Below are 21297 nucleotides of genomic sequence, written 5' to 3' on the forward strand. Positions count from 1 at the left end.
TATATTAATTTGTTTTAACTGTATAAAATTTCCGAAATAACCTTCATTAATTATAAGAAGTTACGTGTTTTATATTTTCATTGACGACCCAAAATCGAAGAGGGTTCTAAGTTCAACTGTATTATTTTCCTTTGTATCTCAATAAATCCTGGTCTTGGTTCTCCTATTGACGTGTTTGCCATTTGGTCAAATTTTAAAACATGGAGGTGTACCTCCTTCCACGTATGGCAGTGACCATTTTTATAGAAAAAATCATAGTAAAGCGCAGATAAGAAAAGCTCCCAAGCTTTGAAATCTAGTTCTACTTCTACATTAGTTCTTACAGCTACATCTGTTTGCGCTGACCTTTTGATATAAAGTGGACCTTTGGGAGACCTTAACATCGTTCTAGACAGACCTTTAGTAACGAACAGAATCGTTTAACTAAAACAAAATGTATTGATCAGTAACGTTATCAAATGACCAATAGATAGTTTCAATAGTTAATTTTATTATGTTTCGTAAAATAGATAAAATAATGCAATGAATAGCCAGGCTTTTAATTTTCATAGAACCTTCTTTGTGCCTTTTGCAATTAATTAGTGCCATATATACAATGCATAAGCAATTGTTATATTATTAAGTGCTATGTATTAGTTAGTTATTAGTGTTGTTATGCATTATTAAACGTATTATTGTAAGTAATTCGAAATCTAAGCTTGATGTTTCACAAACTACGGCGCGTGACCGTGACACGTTGATGAATGTTTCAAATTCGGGATATATCGTTGTTTGTGGAAGGATTTATGATGTCAATAATATGAAGCTCAAAATTTATTGACATCTGGTGCTCATATGAGTACCTACGGTAGTGATATGCGGCTATATGAATGTCTGTAAGGCCTCTGATAAATTACTAAAATTGAAGCTAACTGGAAGTGTTGCGTAATGATTATCCCCTTAAATAATATTTATTCGAACATTGCTCTATCGGTCTTTCTCTTCTTTACGGTGGCCAAGACATGTGATAGTTTTTGTTCCGGAATACCGGAATTAAATTAGAGTTTAGTATAGAATTTCATTTTGTAGATATCAAAATAATTTAAATCAAAACGCTTTATTCTATTAAATATGACATTATTCACCAAAAGTAAACCGACAATAAACCAATTGCTTCTCATAAAGCCGGGTGAAAAGATAGTGATCTAAAAGTTATCTAAATATATTTTTAGGTAGGTCACGGGTAACGTCACTGTCTAGTGGACATGATTTCATTATCAGATATGACAAGTAGGATCACATACGCAGTTACGTAATAATCTAGGTAGATTACAGTGATGGTATTATTACACGAATATTATTAATACTGCATGTCCGCTTGGTTGCCGGATATTGAGTTATTATCACTGTCAAATGAACTAATTTATGGCTATATCGTATTATATTTTGAGCGTTAGTTCTATGCACAAACGTTGCAACGGGTAAGATGAGTATTTGTAAATGTGTAGATAATACAAATAATCCTATTTTTAAATAATTATTTTTCAGTTTGTACAGTAGTATTGCTGCATAATATCTTCAATAATACATTTTGTTTTAATTGCATGCGTTGAATTTTATAACTCACTATAAATCACACTTCGCCCTGGCTCTGCCCCGTAAGTTTTCAAAGCTTATTATATTTTAGTCCGTGTTATTGTACAGCTCCACACCTTATTTAAGACGAATATTTCGTACAATAAATAAAACGCGCCTATTTCTGACTCAATTTCTTAGCAAATTCTAATTCAAAGGCACGTGCACAGCTATTGAAAAGAATTAAGCCTGCTAGACTTTTCCTCATAATCCAACCAAGTAAGACTATAATACATATAAACCGCTTAAGATAAGTGTATAGCGTAATGCTATAAGCGAGATCTTGAAACGTAAATACTAATTGGATTTAGTTCAAACGAAGCCTGCATTAGCTTTTCCCTTTTTTCATAGGTGACCGCTTTATACAGCGTATTACGTCTAAGTTCTGTTAAACGATCCTCTTTTACTGGTACACATATATATGTGTACTATATATATATATAGCATATGCTGTATAGCTAATTTCTATTTCCAATGTTTTAACGTGAATAATCTCAATAAAGTTTTAAAGCGTTTAAGGGCCAATTTCACTGATGATTTTGAACGGGATCAAAAACAAACTAAAATAATTTAATCAAAGTTTTTTTATACACTTAGTTTACAGTTGCAATACTTTGTAATACAATTAATATTAATATAAATGAGCATACATAACTCTCAAGGAAAAACTCAGAAGAAAGCACATAACATTTACCGAGGTAATATTTTATGCCAACAGGAGCTAAAAGGTAAGGATGACAGATTCGCATTTAGCACGTGCCGATGAGTACATGGGTAATGCATTTTCAGTATCGGCGATGTCGTGCATACCTTGTACATACATACACATTGTACATACCTGTAGCAACGTTCTAACTAAATGAATATTGTACGTATATTGTAATACCATTAGGATATTAAATTGATTATTCGTTAGGAGTGAAAATTGTAGGGGAGGTGGGAAAGTACTAAAGGTTTCTATACTTATTTTGTAAGGAGGAAAGATTTTTGTTTGTTTGTTATTGCATACTAAGAAACTCCTAATTAAAAAGTCTCAACCAAAAACATTATTCAATGTGAAATGTATTTTATTCCGATTGCATTAAGACGAAACAGGGTCAAATGTATAGTTTATTTGAAGATCAATAGCGAGATTCAGCTCTTATATAATTTAGAAATTAAAAACTTTTTAACGGATTTTCCTTACGGATGTCACGCATTATTCCCGTGACTCAATGTTGCAATGTCAAAAAATATGTACAATCCTTTTCACATTCATCAATTTTCTCCGAATCTTTGGAGCCATTTGCGCAGGCTGTCGATTTTAAAATTTTATTTACTAATGTAGGTACTCGATTTATTTTTTGCACATCAAGGTAATGGTACTGATGATCCCTTCGTTATGAATGAATTATGTAGTTTTTAATAAATAGTTAAATTTAGAAATTAAAAACTTTTTAACGGATTTTAAACGCGATTTATTCATTATATTATTAACCCGACGTTTCGAACACTTTACAGCGAGCGTGCTCACGGGGAGACTCTTATATAATTTCTGTCACGTTCTTTTTATAAAATTACTAAAAAACAAATTGGAAGTGATATCAGCTTTTTTGTTTTTTAATAACCAAAATATAACGGAAATATTAAATAATTGTATTGTCTTTTTATCAAGTTTGTTCTTTTAGGAGTACTAAAGATAATTTTTACAAATAAAATTAAGAAAGCAACATGAAATAGCGCATGAGATAACCTAAAGTTTTCAACAAACACAAGAGCTTGATAAAGGTTGATAAACGTGGTTCAGACCTTGAAGTTTTGAAATTGTTTAGCTAAGTCATATGTTTGCTTTCTTACAACAATATTGGAGTTACTGTATGTGAGATCTCTTCATTATACAATAATGTTATATAACGTATATGTTTATTTTATATATCAGAGAGGCCAAACGAGATGGCAAAGCCTGTGAATCACCTGGTAAGCGAATCTACTGCCCATATGCTGATGTGTTTAGATACAGAACCCTCTGTAGATGTGTTGTCAACTCTTAAAATTAGAATTTGTATGTGTAAATATAATAATATTCAGTTTAAAGTAAGTATATAATGTTATATACATAGTCGTATAATATCACAGCTTACAAGATAATATTCAAGTTGAACACTAGATCTTTCACTATACCGTAATTTACTCAGTGAAGGCTTTACGACTTCCTTTAGAAGCACCTTTCCGTTCCTATTCAATGACGTCTCGCCTGGTCTTTGTGGATCTTTCTCATACTGCCCTAATTAATCCGTTATAAAATTTATTCTATAAAACTTCTCATATAAAAAAGGATAAATAGATTTATCATCCATGTTTTGACCTTATTAATATTGTAATTTTTATTATAGAAAATTTAAAAGGAGACAAAAAGCCCGTGCTTTATGGGATCTTTCTTGATGATTAGTACCCTCATAAGTAGGAGATGATAATCCGTCCATGATAATGAAGGGTTTCATTATTTATTATGATTGATATCTTCGTCTTACTTTTAAAATTTGCATATTGTAAAAGAAAGGTAGGAATTTGGTTTTGTCCCAAGATAAAAACGTAGCAGACCGTGCACGCTTACTAACCGCTTAAAAATGAAATAAATTGTACATTTTTGTAAAACATTCATAAATATAAGTGCTTCACCAATTTCATTTAATGTGGAAACAGATATAGGCCCAACCCATTTTATATTTGTCGCACAATCACATTAATTACGAGAACAGAGACATTCTATAATGGCATGAAATTTGGAACACTAAAAAGATTTTCAGTGTAATTGGCGTGGTTAACGAATCGTGACATAAATGCCTTTCGGAGTACTTACGCCTTGTGTTTTAAATTTCTAGCCAAAAGGGTTTGTGGGATTCTGTGTGTAATAAATGTGTCAAGTTTCATTTAACTTATTTGAATCGATTCAATGTGAGAATTGTACTTATATACCTCAATTAGAATAAATTCGTCGATTCGATCGTCGAGTCGAGTCGATTTTCCGAATGAAAAATAATTGGTTTTAAAGGAAAAACAAAAACAAAATTATATATTCATACTAGTGATGGGCTTATTACTTAGATGATCTTTTAAGAAATTAAAAAGTTTTTAACGAATTTTGCTCATATTACGATACAATTATTTAATATTTTCGTTATATTTTGGTTATTAAGAACAAAAAAGCTGATATCACTTTCAATTTGTTTTTTAGTAATTTTACAAAAACAGCGTGACAGAAATTATATAAGTCTCCCCGTGAGCACGCTCGCTGTAAAGGTGAAACGTCGGGTTAATAATATAAGGAATAAATCGCGTTTAAAATCCGTTAAAAAGTTTTTAATTTCTAAATGTCTAATACTCGCGTAAAATCAAGCACAAGAAAATACTATGGTCTTTTTAGTTTACATAAATAATTTTTAGATGTCACGTCTTTTTTTACCAGCACGTTTCCAAGGTCATTTATCTAAAGAGAAAAGCTTATACCTTTGTTGTCCCTACTGATATTGCGAGACCTGCATACTAAGAGTAGCCAATTATTTACTTTTATTTCTTTATTTCGGTACCCATTTTAGGGATTAGTTCTGACGCACGTACCACTTTTAATGGCAACTTTTCCTTCTAATTCTTTTTGGGCCAAAATAAAGTAATACACTGCAATGCTTTTGTATGAACTGCATTCTTAAATTCTACTAATATTATAAATGCAACAGTTTGTAAGCATGGATGGATTTGGTTACTCTTTCACGTCCATGTATGTATTTATATATTGGTAGGTAGATAATTTTTGTTCTTATAGTACCTAATTTGTTATTTGCTTCTTCAGAAATGCATAAACATAATAATATTATACCTCATTACATACCGATACCACCGATAACATAATACAATATTAGGACATATTGCTTCCTTTTTTCCCGACAGTACATTAGTACAATCTTATTTGGCCTTGTCTAAAAAGCTATGCTTAAATTACATTACCGATAGTGTACACTGTTTTAATATTCCTGGTGTTTCGAAACAGGCATTGTAGCCTGAAACGCTCGTAAAATGTGTGAATTTCTGGAATGTGTTGTTCTGTTTTCACAGTCGAGTGGATTATACAGTCGTAGACTAAGCGAACAATATTAAGCTGTGAATGCGCACATTGCAGAGGCAACCCACTAAGTTTGAACGAGTTTAATCCATCACACTCAGACTGTCACAATGAACGTCACTCGTTGTGTTTTGATTAGCTTGCCGGCTCATATTAAGGAGGTGAATGACTAGACACAAGTTGAAACTGACAAACATACTAAACTATAACTAGATAAGATTGCAAGAAAGGGATAGTAAGTTGAACTTTTAAATGGAGTCTGCCTCAATTATTGTGTTGTACGTTCCAAACGTACGTAATGGTGGAAGTTCTCAATTCGATTGTTTTCGTGTTCGTAACCTTTGAACTATCGACTTGTTGAACCATAATCCATATGGTAAACCTGGATTAAGATGACTCTTTTATTTGAAAGCTGATGGTCCCACTTAAAATCTTGTTCTGAATATTTGAAAGATGTTTTGTTTTTTTTATTAAAAATCATGATTTATCTTGTGTTCCTGTTTTATAAGTTATTTATGCAGGAATTATTCTAGTACGTACCGGTCCGGGAGTACGTTAGACATAAAAGTCCGTTTACGCTGTAGAATTGAGATAACAGCAATCTTATAAAGAAACGTAGACAAAGTTTGGCATTTCAGGCAATAGAGCATTGCGTAAATTTGACACAGTGCATATTGCCAACCAAACCCGGGGAGACGTGTCATACGAACTCCATTACAGGTAAAGTGTGTTCTTTATTTTCATGTGCATATTCATATACCGCATATTAAGCACTGACACGCGTAAATAGGTCACGTTCTTTCTTTACTGCGGTAACTTTAAGCAAGCATTAACAATATTGTGACACTTATTTGGCAGAAGTATGAAGCTCGGAAAATGATTTTTGTTATCTAGGAGAATGATTTAACAAAAGCAAGAAAAGTTTTGCTGTTATATTGCCTGAGTTAGTATTAGAATAGTGATAATTGAAATCAAAAATATATATATATAAATATACGAATACAAAGTAACATAGTACTCCCACAGATAACATAATACTATATATACTGCACTGCTGTAATAGATATTTTATATTTGCATTTGAGAAGCTTAAAATTTTTTATATCTTTTTTTAAGTTTCATATAGTTTGTGACGAGATAAGTGAGTAAAAGTTACTGGCTATATTTAATTACTGCTAATTTTATTTAATTTTTACTGTTTTGACGGAGTGGTTTAACTAAAAATCAAAAGAAAGCTTCTTACTTGGATGGAGGTAAAATGCGAATTATTGTAAATTCTTATTTTCCCTTCGCTTTATATAATCCTGTCACAAGCAGTCTGCGTTATAAAATCCTTCTTACAAAATTGCAATGAAATAAACAGAAATTTAAAATAAAGTATGACTAAGTTTATTTCCATAATCATTTTCCTTGGTTGCGCTCTAGATGAGATGAACTGTATCGATAATTAACTGGATAACTAAAAATATCTTATAATAATTATTACGTATTTTATATACGGATACCTTGTTACTGGATTAATAGTTACAGCGATAAAGTTATAAGCACGCGGCTTTGCTCGCGAGAACCAATCATACAAACATACATAAATTCAAACAGACTATCAAATGAATTGAAAACAATCTAACCGTTGCTTTGGGATTTATAAAACATTCTTATTGCATAGCAATTACTGTTTTTCAAATAATTTGTATACAAAAACAGTACAAGGCGGCGGTTAGTGTAAATAAGTTACAGTTATAGTCTTATTATATGTTTTGGATTTATTAGACTCGCATCACCTATACACTTACGATTTGTGTAATTTTAGCATAAACGATAATTCTTAAGTCCTAAAATATAAATAATAAATGAATATAATTACTTTTAGCGCTGCCCACTCATCTATTTTTCATTATGATTTCAAATAAAGCGTTATTTTGAGATCATAATCGCGACTTGCGACTTAAGTGACATATTATTTGCATAATTATTTCAGTTAAACTTTTCACACTAACCTTGACACTTTTCGTGGTTTGTTGTTCGTAATTTTACACGTAAATTATGTTCTTGTCTTGTAATAGCGTTGTTCTTAGACTACGATGTAATTTCTACATAAACGATACTAAAAGAAGTGAAAAGGACTAGAAAAAATCCAGCACTTTTCGTCCATTCGTCTTTAATTTTTTTATAAAATTATCTTATTAGATTAGAACACGCATCAAATTAAAATGCACTTATATAAAGCAAAATTTTTATACATACATACACATCAAATTGAGATTCTCAATGTTCCTTTGATAGTGCAAGATTGTTAACCCAAAGAATTTCACGGTGTATTAAAACCACGATATGAAGACGGTACAAAATATTCACGTATCTGAGTTTAGCTGACAAAGCTGACGTCCCACGCGACTAGTTTCATGGCGTGTTGCTTTGAAATCATTCAGCCTATTTCGAAACGTAGGCGGTTGCATTGATGGGATGTTTTACAAAGATTTCGTTTTGAAAGTCGTTTATTTTTGAGTTTACGTTTGTCATCTATGCTAGTACTGTGTTGTTGGTAATTTCTAAATTGACGGACGATTCTAGGGAATAAAACATTTAAGTATGAAAAAGTTTCTGTATAAATGGGGTCACACTCCAAACAGTCTCGTAGAAATAGCAGAAGAAAACTTATTACCTAAAAAGAACATTAGGACCGTTCGGTTTAAGGTCGGCAATAAGTATCATAAGATATTGTTTTTGATACGACTGACCCATTCTGTGACGTAACGTTTAATGCAACTATATCAAGTAACATACGTTATATATCTCATATAAACTAAGGGTTAGTTCCATGGCTTGCTGATAAAGTAATAGATAACCTACTTAACACTTTTTGATGCATATTTTCGTACATTATTTGTAAGATTTATAATCTAAACAGAACGTATCCAAAAACTGATAAACCAGCTATACAGCATACAGAAGCAACTACTACAATCTAATTAAACTAAATATTTTGTTTTCACATACACTTACTATTACATGATGAACGTTATTGTGAACGAAATGAACTAGAAACGTTTAACATAAATAAACTCATTTTTCACGCTTCAATGAATATGCTCTGAGAATGAATCATTTTTCCAATTCATTGGATCCTCGTGTAATGAATATACTTAAGCGTAATAAATTGAAACACTTAATTTCTACAAAATTCGTATTCCCATTAATTTCACGATTAAAATTAATGATGTGGTATCATACAAATAACTTTTTCGGAATGCAATATTAACATTATTATTTTATCGTATCCGATGTTAATTAATCATTTAATTCTCATGTTTAAATGTTCTCTTTAAATATGATTGAAATTCTACGTGTTATAATTAATTGTAACAATTAACATTATTTTGCCTAATAAACCTAATTTTTACTAAAATAAAGATAGATGTAAATAAATCATCAGAGAATATTACGTACAGCCGTTCACTACATTCGGGTAGACACGCAAACCAACAAGAGTTGGACGAAATATTCGAATGCTTTTTCCATACTTGAGCACTTAAATTCGCACATTGCGCGAATGTTTGTACGCATGTGAGTGACCCGGGTTAAACTAGCCCGGAGTTATAATAGGTAATTGTTTGTTTAGCACTCGTAATTATATGATGAAATTAACAAAGCAATTTTGCATTTATGAAAGTTACTTAATGATATTATATTACGCTTATCAAAAGCTATGGAATGTAATCGTTTGACCCAGTTCTCGCTTACTCTTCAAGCTCAATAATCATTTTAGCAATAAAATAAACTGTCTTCAAATTGTCAAAACTATACCAAGTTTAAATGAAAACACACGGGAGACACTAGCTTACATACATAGGTATTCAAATCGTCTGTGTTTTTATCTATGCTAGTATATGGTTATTTCTAAATTGACGGACGATTCTATGGAATAAACGATTCAAGTAAAGTAAAGTTTCTGTATAAATGGGGTCACGCTTCAAACAGTCTCGTAGACTGTATTTCTATTAAAATTGAGAAGAAAATTTTGTCGAATATTAATTCGACTTCTTCCTTTTTCGAAGTCGATTGAAGTTGTAGTCCACCATTTATCCGAAGTGAAAAGTAGCAGCTATTAAAGGCACTAAACAACATCGCCGAGCGCTCAACACGTGCGCAGTTTACGATCTCAAGGACCGTGCTCGTAGTCATTTCCATTCCAATTCCCCGTTATCCCGTCTTCAAGGATATGGGATGCAGTTTACGACTTTGCATATCACGAGCTATATTGCAATGTGGGAGTAATGAAGCATATTTTTTTCATAGTCATGAACGCTACTAACCGTCGTCCGATTTGGTGAACTGCTGGGTACTTGAGCTTTAAATTGTCTCTACCAATTAAACGGTTTTTTAAGACATAGCGTGCAGTTAAGCTGGTGGTTCGTCTCTTGGTAAGGGATCACCACCGCCCATGAACATACGCAGAGGTAGTGCCTCTGCGAATGCACTGACCCGCTATTAAGGGGTAAGGGATAAGGAAAGGATTGAAAACTGAAAAGAAGGAATGGAGTGGGAAGCAATTATTTATAATGAATTACCACTGAACATAAAAAAGTCGTTTAAGAAATCTCTGTTTGATTATTTAACTGAAATGACATTCTACACACTTAGCGAATATTTTGACCAATCATAAATAAATAACTGACTGAACTAAATACATGATATTTATCTATTAAATTTTAATATGGAAAATAAAATAATACATCGTGCCTTGTTATTTAGTGCTTGGTATTAGCAATAATAATGCTCTAAATGTATAAATATGATTAATAATTAATTATTTATGTAAAAAATTTACAATTGTACGCCACATGGCAAATCAAAGTAGAACTTTATATAATGTACACTCTTCCTTATAACCTGCGAATCACAATAAATCATTTTGAATTTGAATTTGAATTTGAAGTTTGTGGGAAAAAGCCTCTGTTTTACAGTTGTACCGTACTAAAATGTTACCGTGTTACTATAGTAGTAAATGCATGGTCTCATATTTATTATTTTATACTTCCCATATTTATTTTGTTGAACGAGGCTTTTCTTACTAATTGCATCGATAATAATACCACAATTATGGATGCAACAATTTACCCCTTCAACCGACTCCAAAAAAGGATAACGTTGAATTAATATTCGGCAAAATTTTTGTGTATTTGTTACCTCATAACTGTTTACTGGGTGAACCAATTTTTATTTGAAAGCTGGTGCTAGCTATGAGGTCCCATTTAAATTTTGTCCAGTTAATGACAGTTTGAAGACGGTTTTTTTTGGTGAGAATAATTATCCTTCATCGAAGTAAAGAATTTGTGATTTCACAGTTATTGTACTCTTCACGAAAAGGGTTTAGATAATGAATTTCCTTGTACTTCGTGGAGGGGAAAAACTAATTACCACTGGCGTTTCTCTTAGATTTCCTTTTTCCGCCAGATAGAGCTTACGTGGACTTTTGTTCTTTTTCAAGTGAATTCACAAGAAGCTATTTTAAGAGAGCGCCTTGATGTCTAATGAAAATTTTCTCGGTTAGACGCTAGTACTAGAAATTCAATACAATGCACTTCGATTTTAAATGTAAAATTGTATTTATTACAATGTGTTACACGAGACATTTGCTAAGATTATGATTGATTTTAATATATTTTTTTATCTTTACAGTTAAATAGACATCGGATATGAAATATTGAGCGGCGAAATGCAACAAGACAGAATAACTTAACATCATTTGAACGTGATATACGATGACAAAATTTATCTATCCGGCGTTGCAGCGATGTCATAAATTTTCCTGCTATGACTAATATCACCTCCGAACAGCTTGAAGATTTCAAATGCAGACTCATCGCGGGCCCCAGCTGTTCAGATGAAATAATATCTGGGCTCGAATGTTCAGGAAACGCTACGTCCCTCTACAATTGTGAGCTAAACTTGGACATTCAAAATGAAACTTCATATACCTGCGTTAAGTGCTTTAATAACAGTATGGGTAGTAATAGCGACTATACTTCATGCGATTTTAGATTCAAGTTAAACCTCATGACGGCAGTTTTCGAGAGTGCATTGAAAAATATGTGGTTACGTATACCGGATTGGAGCGCGTGTAATCAAAACGGTCTGTTCTGTTTTCCAAATTCTATTCGGACGTTGTACATTGACGTGTCTGATGATAGTATGAACAGGAGTGCATTAGAAAGTTTACAATGTACGTGGGACTATGGAAACGCTACGGATGTTGGGATCGGTACTCCGAAATACGAATGGACGTTTTTGTTTGTGATATTATTTATAGTAGCTGGTGGTGTGGGCAATATTTTAGTGTGTTTAGCAGTGTGTCTTGATAAAAGGTTGCAAAATGTAACGAACTATTTTTTGCTATCTCTGGCGATAGCTGACCTACTAGTCAGTTTATTTGTAATGCCCATGGGAGCAATTCCTGGGTTTTTAGGTAAGTTACCTTTTACCTTTATATTACTCACTTTAAATTCATTTTATAATTAATTATTATTTTCTCAAACTCTGTTCGGTTGAACGCTCTAATCTTCATAACTAGATACTTAATCGGTTTTACGTTGTTTCACATAAAATAAGTTTTTTCAAAATTATGTACGATTCTAGCTACACAAACCATAATTTAATTAATTTTGTTCCAAATTTATTCATCAAGCTATGATATCTTCTTCTATCACATACCTTTTTAGTTTAACAGTTCATTGTATCGACTTCAGATGAAAAAGTACACTTTATAAAAAACTAGCTTTTCGCCCGCGGCTTCGCCCGCGTAGAATTCGCTTATATGGCTTCATCTTCATGCCAAGCTTCATCAAAATCGAAAAATTGCTTCAGGCGTTAAAGCGTAACAGATAGACAGACCGACAGAGTTACTTTCGCTTTTATAATATTATTAGGTATACTATACCTACTAATATAAAACCTATTATTTTATCCAGGTTATTGGCCGCTGGGCGTTGTTTGGTGCAACGTGTACGTGACATGTGACGTGTTGGCGTGCTCGGCCAGTATCATGCACATGTGCTTCATCAGTATCGGCAGGTTGGCATGTTTTAAATAAATCGCTTTTATTTTTCATTTGGTAGCTCATTGTTATTTTGTATGTGCTTTTTTTTTATTCTCATATTGATTGATGTTAAAGCGATTGTCACTTAGTAGATAGTATTTGGGCAAATTAAGTGACATATTGTTTAATGGAACATAAGAGATTTAAATGATATCACACAATAAATTCTACTAACTTATTACTTTATAGACTGAAATAATTTAATGTACATAAATGCTTGATAAGTAATTCTAGTATTTTCTAACATCCAATGTATCAACCATCAATATCGATATATGTCATCAACAAAGTCATAAAATTTATTTAGTCAGAGATTATAAAATCCAGCTCAGACAGCATTGTTTTTAACCATTTTATTGTGGGAATCGAGCAAGCTTCAGCACGAATTGGGCCAGCTCGCACCGGGGAAGTACCACATCCCCACAGAAAACCGGCGTGAAATAATAGCTTGCTATTGTATTTCGTACGGTGTGTGGGGGAGCCGGAGGCCTATTTCCTTCTAGCCCTTCCCAGTCTATTCCTTCTTTCCAGTCATACATCCCTTAAAAGCGGGCAGCACATTCTCAGAGCTCTGAACCTCTGCGAATGTTCATGGGCGGTGGTGATCCACCAGCTCAGTTGCCCGCTATGACATAAAAAAACCAAAGAAATGACAGCAATTAGTCGTGGTATTGATAATTATTATCGTTCTCATAGAATGGTAATTAGAACTTGAGCGTAAAGTCCCAACACATATTCTCTGTTTTCGAAGTTCCGATAGTTAGAACTAAGCTATCTTATACAATACCCGCATTCTGAACGAAGATATGTTGATTCTGCGCTGTGTGATTCTGTTGATGTTTAACTTATAAGCGTTCTGTATTTGTTACTAGATTATTTATTTTTAAAGATCTTATAGCCTTCATACAAAGTCTGCCTTGTTTTTGTAATGGGAATTGTATATACTGACGATCGGATTAATCACAAGGATATAATGATAAGTTTATTTAAAAAATAGGTGTTTCATTTCGTCCATTTGTTTTATGTGTCTGCTACTACCGAGCTTATACGAGGTTAGCCAATTTTATGATCCTTCTGTTATTGAGAAAGCTGATGCTTCGAATTTTATTCAGTTTTTAATTGTCAATAAATCAGTTCCTGAATTTCTCTTAATATAATTCATTAATTTTACCACATACCTGCATAGTCAGATCGTCTTAACATCGTTTCAAAAGATCCGGCTATCTTGAAATTGATTATGAAAGTGTATAAAATGAAACATAACTTAATTATTAAGCCACCACTTTCATTTGCATAATTATCCTTAGTAAAACGTCAAATAAATCTTGGTTCCCACTGGGAATGTAAATAAGGAACCATGCTTTATTCTGTTCCTCATTTGAGTCACTCCTTCATCCGAATATAGGTTTAATTTATTATGTTTAAAACACATAGGTTACGTCGTCTAGGTAAAAAAAGGGGTAAGAGAAGTTTAATATTTACAGATGAATTGTCACTGACTAGACGATCTTTTCATTTTTCGCTAAGAGAAAATATTAGTCATATTCCATATTTCCAACGCAGCATCCTAATAGAATAGATTGGTTCTTTATCTTTACGACGCCGGGCCGCTTACCCTAATCATGGTAAGAATGGAGATATTGTAACAATGACGGGAAATATTCGTTCAGAAAACAATTTTATTCTATTACAGTGTACCGTATTTTTCTATCAAGATCCTAAGTTTGCTACTTTAAATTTGTTCTTTTTAAGATCTGTTTTTTTTTTTAGATTCATTAACATTCACAACTTTTATTAGTAATTTATTTATATTTGTTCCCAAGCTTATCTTGAGGGTTTTTCTTATATGTATTATAATGATGTTTATATTATAGATCATTATTGTACCAGTAAGTACATAGTAATCGACGTAGAAAGAAATTTATGATAGATACTTGATTGCGCAATCTGGAATTAAAATTATACTGAGCTTGCCACTAAATAAAATAAATAATACTTGATGTTATTTCATTATATACTTTGAAAAGATGAATCAATATGTAATAATAATGATACTTTTGCTCTTTATTGCACACCAAAGAAATAAAATATAAAATAAAGAAAAAAAATTCATTATTGTACAAAAAGCATGTTTATCGCTAACAAGTGATCCTTACCTGAAATAAAAATTATTATATGTTATCTTTTGCTATATTGTCTTTGTATAAACATAAATAGGACATATTCTTAGATGAACGCTTAACCAACATGTTAGCGCCATTTTAAGATTAGCTACATTAGCCTGTATATTCCTTTTAGCCCCAAAATCACTGCGCACCGAGTTTCGAACGCAAACCCAGCTTCATTTTGAACGTATATTGAGACTTAATTCAACGAGATAGAGTTTAAAATAGGGCTTTATAAATAATCCTTTTAACTGTTATTACAGTTGAAATCGTGTGGAATTTTGCTTCATATTACAAAGCTGTTTGGCTTAAAGCGTTTTTGAACTGGAAAACTCGGTCCAGCCGGACGTAATACGTTACGAGCCACTGTTTGAATGATTTAGAATTTTATTACAACTTTGTTTATGAAATCTTTATTCGTTGGAATCACAAATTCATTTCAATTCTCTCCCACCGTTTTGCAGTGAGTTTGCATTTATACAAATTGTTCTTTAAAAAAATCAACAAAACGAGAAAGAAAAAAAAAAACAATTTAGCTTTATAAATACCCTTAGTTTATGACTGTCCCACACAGACAAGTATGATTTTTAATCTTTATTACAACTAGCTGGAGAATTGTTTCAGACAAGTTTTATTAAAATGCAGACAGTAAAGTTGTTTTGATAAAAATTATACCATGTTTTTCTCTTAGAATGGTTTTTACGATACATCATACGGATAAGTCCTAATGGAAGGCACATAAGTATATTTTTTGTGTATTAGTATTTATAGAAATAAATTAAAATTTAACATACAAAGGTGAAATACAGAAACAACGCAATCTTTATCATACCAAATACGGCGAAGTTCACAGAAAAGTTACACCAAATAAAATTTGCTAGAGTAACTACACCCCAGAGATAAATTCATCTGATACGCGGAATAATTTTAAAGAATTGTTCCTTAAGATGCAATACATTTTTACAAAAATCATAGAGATAGTGAACCAGACAAGACATGCTTTGGATATAGAACGAAAACATCTCAAACGACATCGTAAAAGTGGAATTTTAGAGTACCATTCGAGTTTATTTTCTTAAAATTAAAAACAAGGACTTGTCTCGTCTAACGTTTTCTTTAATAAAAAGACTGAGGAATATCCCTTAGATAACTTTCTATATAATTGAAACAAACATTTTTATATTCAGTTTATTGAAAACTGTATAAAAAATAGGTTTCTGTTTACTTTTTTTCAATATTTAGTACATTAAAAACACTCCAGTGATTGCATAGCGTTTTTGAAATTAGCTGAACTATGCGTACGTTAATAGCGATAAAACGTAAACATGTCTATGGTTTTAGGTATTGATCTGACGCGTTTCATAAAGTTGCCACGAATATTTTTAGCGTGTTGTGATATTTTTAAATATTACATGGGATGTTTAATTTGGGAAATGACAATGGGAATGATAAACGCTAAATAAACAAATCGGCAAACAGCTTGTCGTATTGCAAAATATGTGCAATTGAAACATAAATCACTGCTTCTATAGATGACTTTAATATGACATAAATTTACTTTTATATTTTATCTTTGTTCAGAATGTTAGTATGATGTCTTTAAGGTAGGATCAAATTATATTAGCCATGTGCAATATCCCATATATTAAATTAAGATTTTAGTCTTACTAGTAGGCTTTTAGTCTATCAAATGTTAAATAAATATTTAGTTTTTGCAATATATCTTGTACTGTTACTATTACTGTACGTAATTATTTCGTGACACTACGGCATAGTTTCTTGTATACAATGCCAATGTTTGAAAATAAAATGACCATGACATACCTTTGCAATTCTTCATAAACGGATCGTCAACAAAAAATATGTATTTACAAATAGGTAAGAAATCGATACATACATTACAAATACTAGAAGAACAACGCAACACATTCCTGTGTGCTTTATAATATAATAGTGATAATTAATTTAAACATAAAGCTAATTTTTGAAATTAAAATCGGTGCACGTATTAAATTTTGTATTTGAACAATGATTAATTTTAAAGCGAGATGCAAATTTGATCGTTTGTAAAATGGTCAAGAGAAGATTTGCGGAAAATTTTACCTCACTTGGGAAATTCAGGGATCGGTCATCATTAGGCTTTTACCAGCAATATTTCAAAGTTCTCGAGACCGTGGCGGAGTTTGATATGAGTTGGAAAGAAAATTATATTTTGATTACTGCGACAGGTGTCAAATTAGTTTTGAAAAGTTTCCCGGTCAATAAAAATTATGTAAATGAGATCCGAAAGGACTAAGGATTTTGATACAGTTTTTGCCATTGTCAGATAGAGGGAAAATTATTGGTTTTTGGGATTTGTTTCTTGATATGATAATGGAAGTTTACCTTTACGCTATCTGTAAAAAAAGAAGAGTTTTGCTCTGGTGGTTGACAAAAGATTAATAAGATACACAGCAACGCATATATCTATGTATGTATGTCTATGTATATGTCAATGACGACATCGAATTCGATTAGATATCGAAATATACAAATATTCATATATATATGAAATACGCGCATACATTTATAAAATATAATAAAAACAAATAAACCAAGAGAATAAAAATATTGAGTTTCGAGTTGCGGATCTACTTTTCCTGATATAATCGCACGAGAAGCAATCAAATAAACAAATTCATCCGCTATAACATTTGCGTAGAATTTTAAATTACCGTCCGTCCGAAGTCAGTTATTATAAGACTTAGTTCCAATTTTACGTCAAAATCTTCTAATATAAACAAACATGTTGTAATTGTCTGCTTTTCAAATTTTACTGGCGACATTTATTATTATTGTTTAATACTTTATTGGGATTTTGAACGATTATTATCGGGAAGAATAAATCAAATGATAACTTATTCTTAAAAATATCATTAATCTACAAATTGAGCTGACAACTTGAACGTTCACTGTAAGCACATAAACTTCATAATTATTCTATGTAGTATTTATTACAAGCAAATATATACTTAACTAATGGTCTTACTTTGCTCAAATCTATTTGGGATAAGTCAAATCCTATATTAACTTCAGACGAACTTCCAAACTTATAAAAGCGTTGACCTGGCCGAAGATATATTAATTTACTTCTATAGCGTAATATAGATTGGTATGATCACACTTAAAATAAGAGAGCAAATGCTACTGAATTGAGATTATAATAGTTAGGTCGATATGCAATTAAAGGAAGACAGTAGTAACCAGATGAGAGTTATTTTCATGTATATTTTCCATTTATAAACATGCTCATTTTATTTTATTTTTATTTTATTTTTTAAGGATCACAAATGGTTGTTACATGTAAACTTAAGCTACAGATCGTTTTTAAATATAAGTTGGCGTATGCACAACCTATTGTATGTGACCACAACTTACACACAAGCGTTAACTTAAATATATGACATCAAACAAAGTATATGCTCATGATAGCTTATCTAGCGAAGTATTCATTGCTATTAATTTCTTACATTTTAAAACATATATTGTATCATAGATACTTTTGAACATACAGAATATAGCTTGGTAGGCTAGTCTGATGCCATCTATTCATAGCTAACGGGCTAGCAAGGTAATAGAATAAAGATAGAGATAGATAAGTATCAAATGAAATATAAGTAGATAAATGGATTAGTTCTAAAGCAATCAGTATTATTTGCAAGGTTGAGCGCATTAATGAGTAAATGGAATTCATTACGATGGTTTAACTTTGAAAGAATTTTGATTGAACTGAAAGCGGATCCAACTTTTAATGTGGTATACTTTTATCTTAATGTTTTAAGGGCGAAATGTTAGTAATTGCAAATTCTAAAACCGTTAAAGTTTTATTATAAGTAATGTAGCTTTCTTGTAATTTTTGAATGTAGGTAATCTCATATAAATCTTAATAATTTTTTTAGTTTATTAGCATTTAAATACCTTACAAATAAAATGGCTTTTTATATTATTCTGTGCTTTAAATATTTTTCTAGCTTAATGTTTTTATTAGGGCCTTCCTTTGAGTGCCTCGCTCTTGGGTAGATTATACTCTATATTGCTTTATTCGTGAATTATCGAAGCTTAACTACTTGATTAAAATTATGATTCATACGAATACATGGTGTTATCATACAGGTACCTAGGCATCAGAAACCCTCTGAAGAGTCGCCATCACTCCACCAAACGGGTGGTGGTGATAAAAATAGCCTTGGTGTGGTTGCTCAGCATGTTTGTATCCAGTTCCATCACCGTTTTGGGTAAGTTTTAGACTCATGATATTGGCTTTAATACAGCGCGGGTAAATGTTGGTGGCCTGTGGTGGCCGTCATGTCTTTACGACACTTGACAAAAACATGTTTGATTTTTTTTTGTGGGGTGTCCCTTAGGCACATGAAACCGAAAGAAGAAAGAATGGAAGAAATTTTATTGGTGTGGCGGGATCACGGGTGGCCGAGAGTGGAGCGTTGCTACGGTTTGGCAAAAAGACGCGGGTTCGAATCCCGCCTTGTGATTAATTTTTATTTATTCTTTCAAAATTTCTCATTTATAAGACATAATTTTGTGATCTAAACAGATGTTCCTTTGAACGAATGATTTGCGTTCCTTTCACAATAGACATGGTGCGGTGTAACATAATCTACCCATGTATATGGAAAAACTTTGTGTACATATATTTTTGAGTGAAGAAATTTTTAAACTTACACATTTAAATAACGATAATACAAAATTTTAAGCAACACTTACTTTATAAAGCAGAGATAACTTTGTCTATTTAATAACAACACAACAGTTCATAATATTTTTTATGTGTTGTGGGGGTGACTTCAGTACAAACATTATGTTTATCGAATGTACTTGATATTATATTATGAAGAATATATGTATACAAAAAGTATACAGCAAAAACAACAGCTTGATGGATGTAATTCCGAACAGGGGTAGTCAATTCATCTTAATTCAGATTGTGACTGGAGACAATTAAATGGGGAACTTTTGCCATTAAATATGTATTTAAAAACTTTAGCGGAGATTTTGTTTGGTTTTTTTATTAAAGTTTAGTTAGTATTTTCTTGTGATTGATTTTATGTCATTATTATACATTTGGAAAAAAATACTTTTAATAGGTTTTAGTATACCAATAGTCGTAATCAAATTGTAATAAATCGTATTTAAAATCCGTTTCAAAACCATTATTTTCTAAGATTTACTCGTTGAATTATATATGCGAGTTTGTATGCCTTTTGTAACTACTAATGGAATCCCACAATAACGGGAACTGCCCTTGTACGAAAATGCGAATGAACGTTTAATAATGCATGCGTCGGTTGATTTTCACTGGTCGGCGGTAGACAAAGCACAATGCAGTGCATTGCAGCATATTTTTCATTATTGTATGCGGTTGTTTGGGAATCGCTTAAAACTATCCATCGTCGGTTGGCCACCATCATCAAAATACGATCAAATGAATCAACTATTTGCACTTAATTAATTAATCATTTATTTGGCTTTTAATAAGTGTTAGTGCCTTGTGTTAAGTAACTTTTTGGTATCGTAGTTCGAACGACTGTAATAAAAAAACTCCTTTATTACTATAGATTTCAATTGAGGCGATATAGCTGATACCCCTAAACAAAATAGTTTGAAATGGTTACTTCATATTTAGAAAATTTGAAATTTACGATTAATATGTGTACACTTTATAACAAATCAAATTTCAAACAAACTGATGTTGTAAAAATTTGTTTCATTTCATTCCTCAATATAATTTTCTATCGCTTTAAACTTAAATATATATATAAGATTATAATTAATAATATTAAACATCTTTTCAAGCATTGCAAACCAAGTACGTAGGGTCTTTTCCCTTTTATTGTGCATACTATTTGGTCGTAAAGCATTTCCTTACTTGAAAGAGAACCAACCACGCGTAAAAGACCTTAAGGCGTGCGGGAAATACTCTATAATATATATATTTTTACAGCTGGCAAAAAGCCACGGCAATTTAACGCCACGGTTGTAATTTTAAAATGGATGAATTGTAGAAATGTATTCATACTTTGATAGTATTTTATAAAAAGAGGAATGTCAATTTTGTATTATTTTACGGTTTATTACAGTTTTAATATATATTATTACTATTTACAATTTAGAGATTTGTTAAAATTTACATTCTTGTAAAAATGTAAAAAAAGCTGTATATAACATCAATATTTTCTATAACAAGAACTTTCTAGGTCTCAGCTCAGTAATATAGTATATTGGGTGTAGCAAAAGGACTTTTAAATTTCAGTAAAAAATGAAAATCCTTT

The 21297-nt window shown here is 31.6% G+C and overlaps 1 protein-coding gene across 1 annotated transcript in view; it reads left to right on the forward strand.

Annotated features, from left to right (window-relative positions):
- Positions 1-11524: 11524 nt before the first annotated feature.
- LOC119830460 (5-hydroxytryptamine receptor 2A) overlaps positions 11525-21297 on the forward strand; it is a 33012-nt gene continuing 23239 nt past the window's right edge. Inside the window, exons 1-3 of the mRNA XM_038353489.1 lie at positions 11525-12176; positions 12679-12781; positions 19124-19245. Coding sequence (XP_038209417.1) covers positions 11525-12176; positions 12679-12781; positions 19124-19245 — 877 coding nt within the window. The remainder of the gene's footprint in view (positions 12177-12678; positions 12782-19123; positions 19246-21297) is intronic.

The sequence above is a fragment of the Zerene cesonia genome, chromosome 11, assembly GCF_012273895.1.
Source record: "Zerene cesonia ecotype Mississippi chromosome 11, Zerene_cesonia_1.1, whole genome shotgun sequence".
In the NCBI taxonomy this organism is placed as follows: Eukaryota; Metazoa; Arthropoda; class Insecta; order Lepidoptera; family Pieridae; genus Zerene; species Zerene cesonia.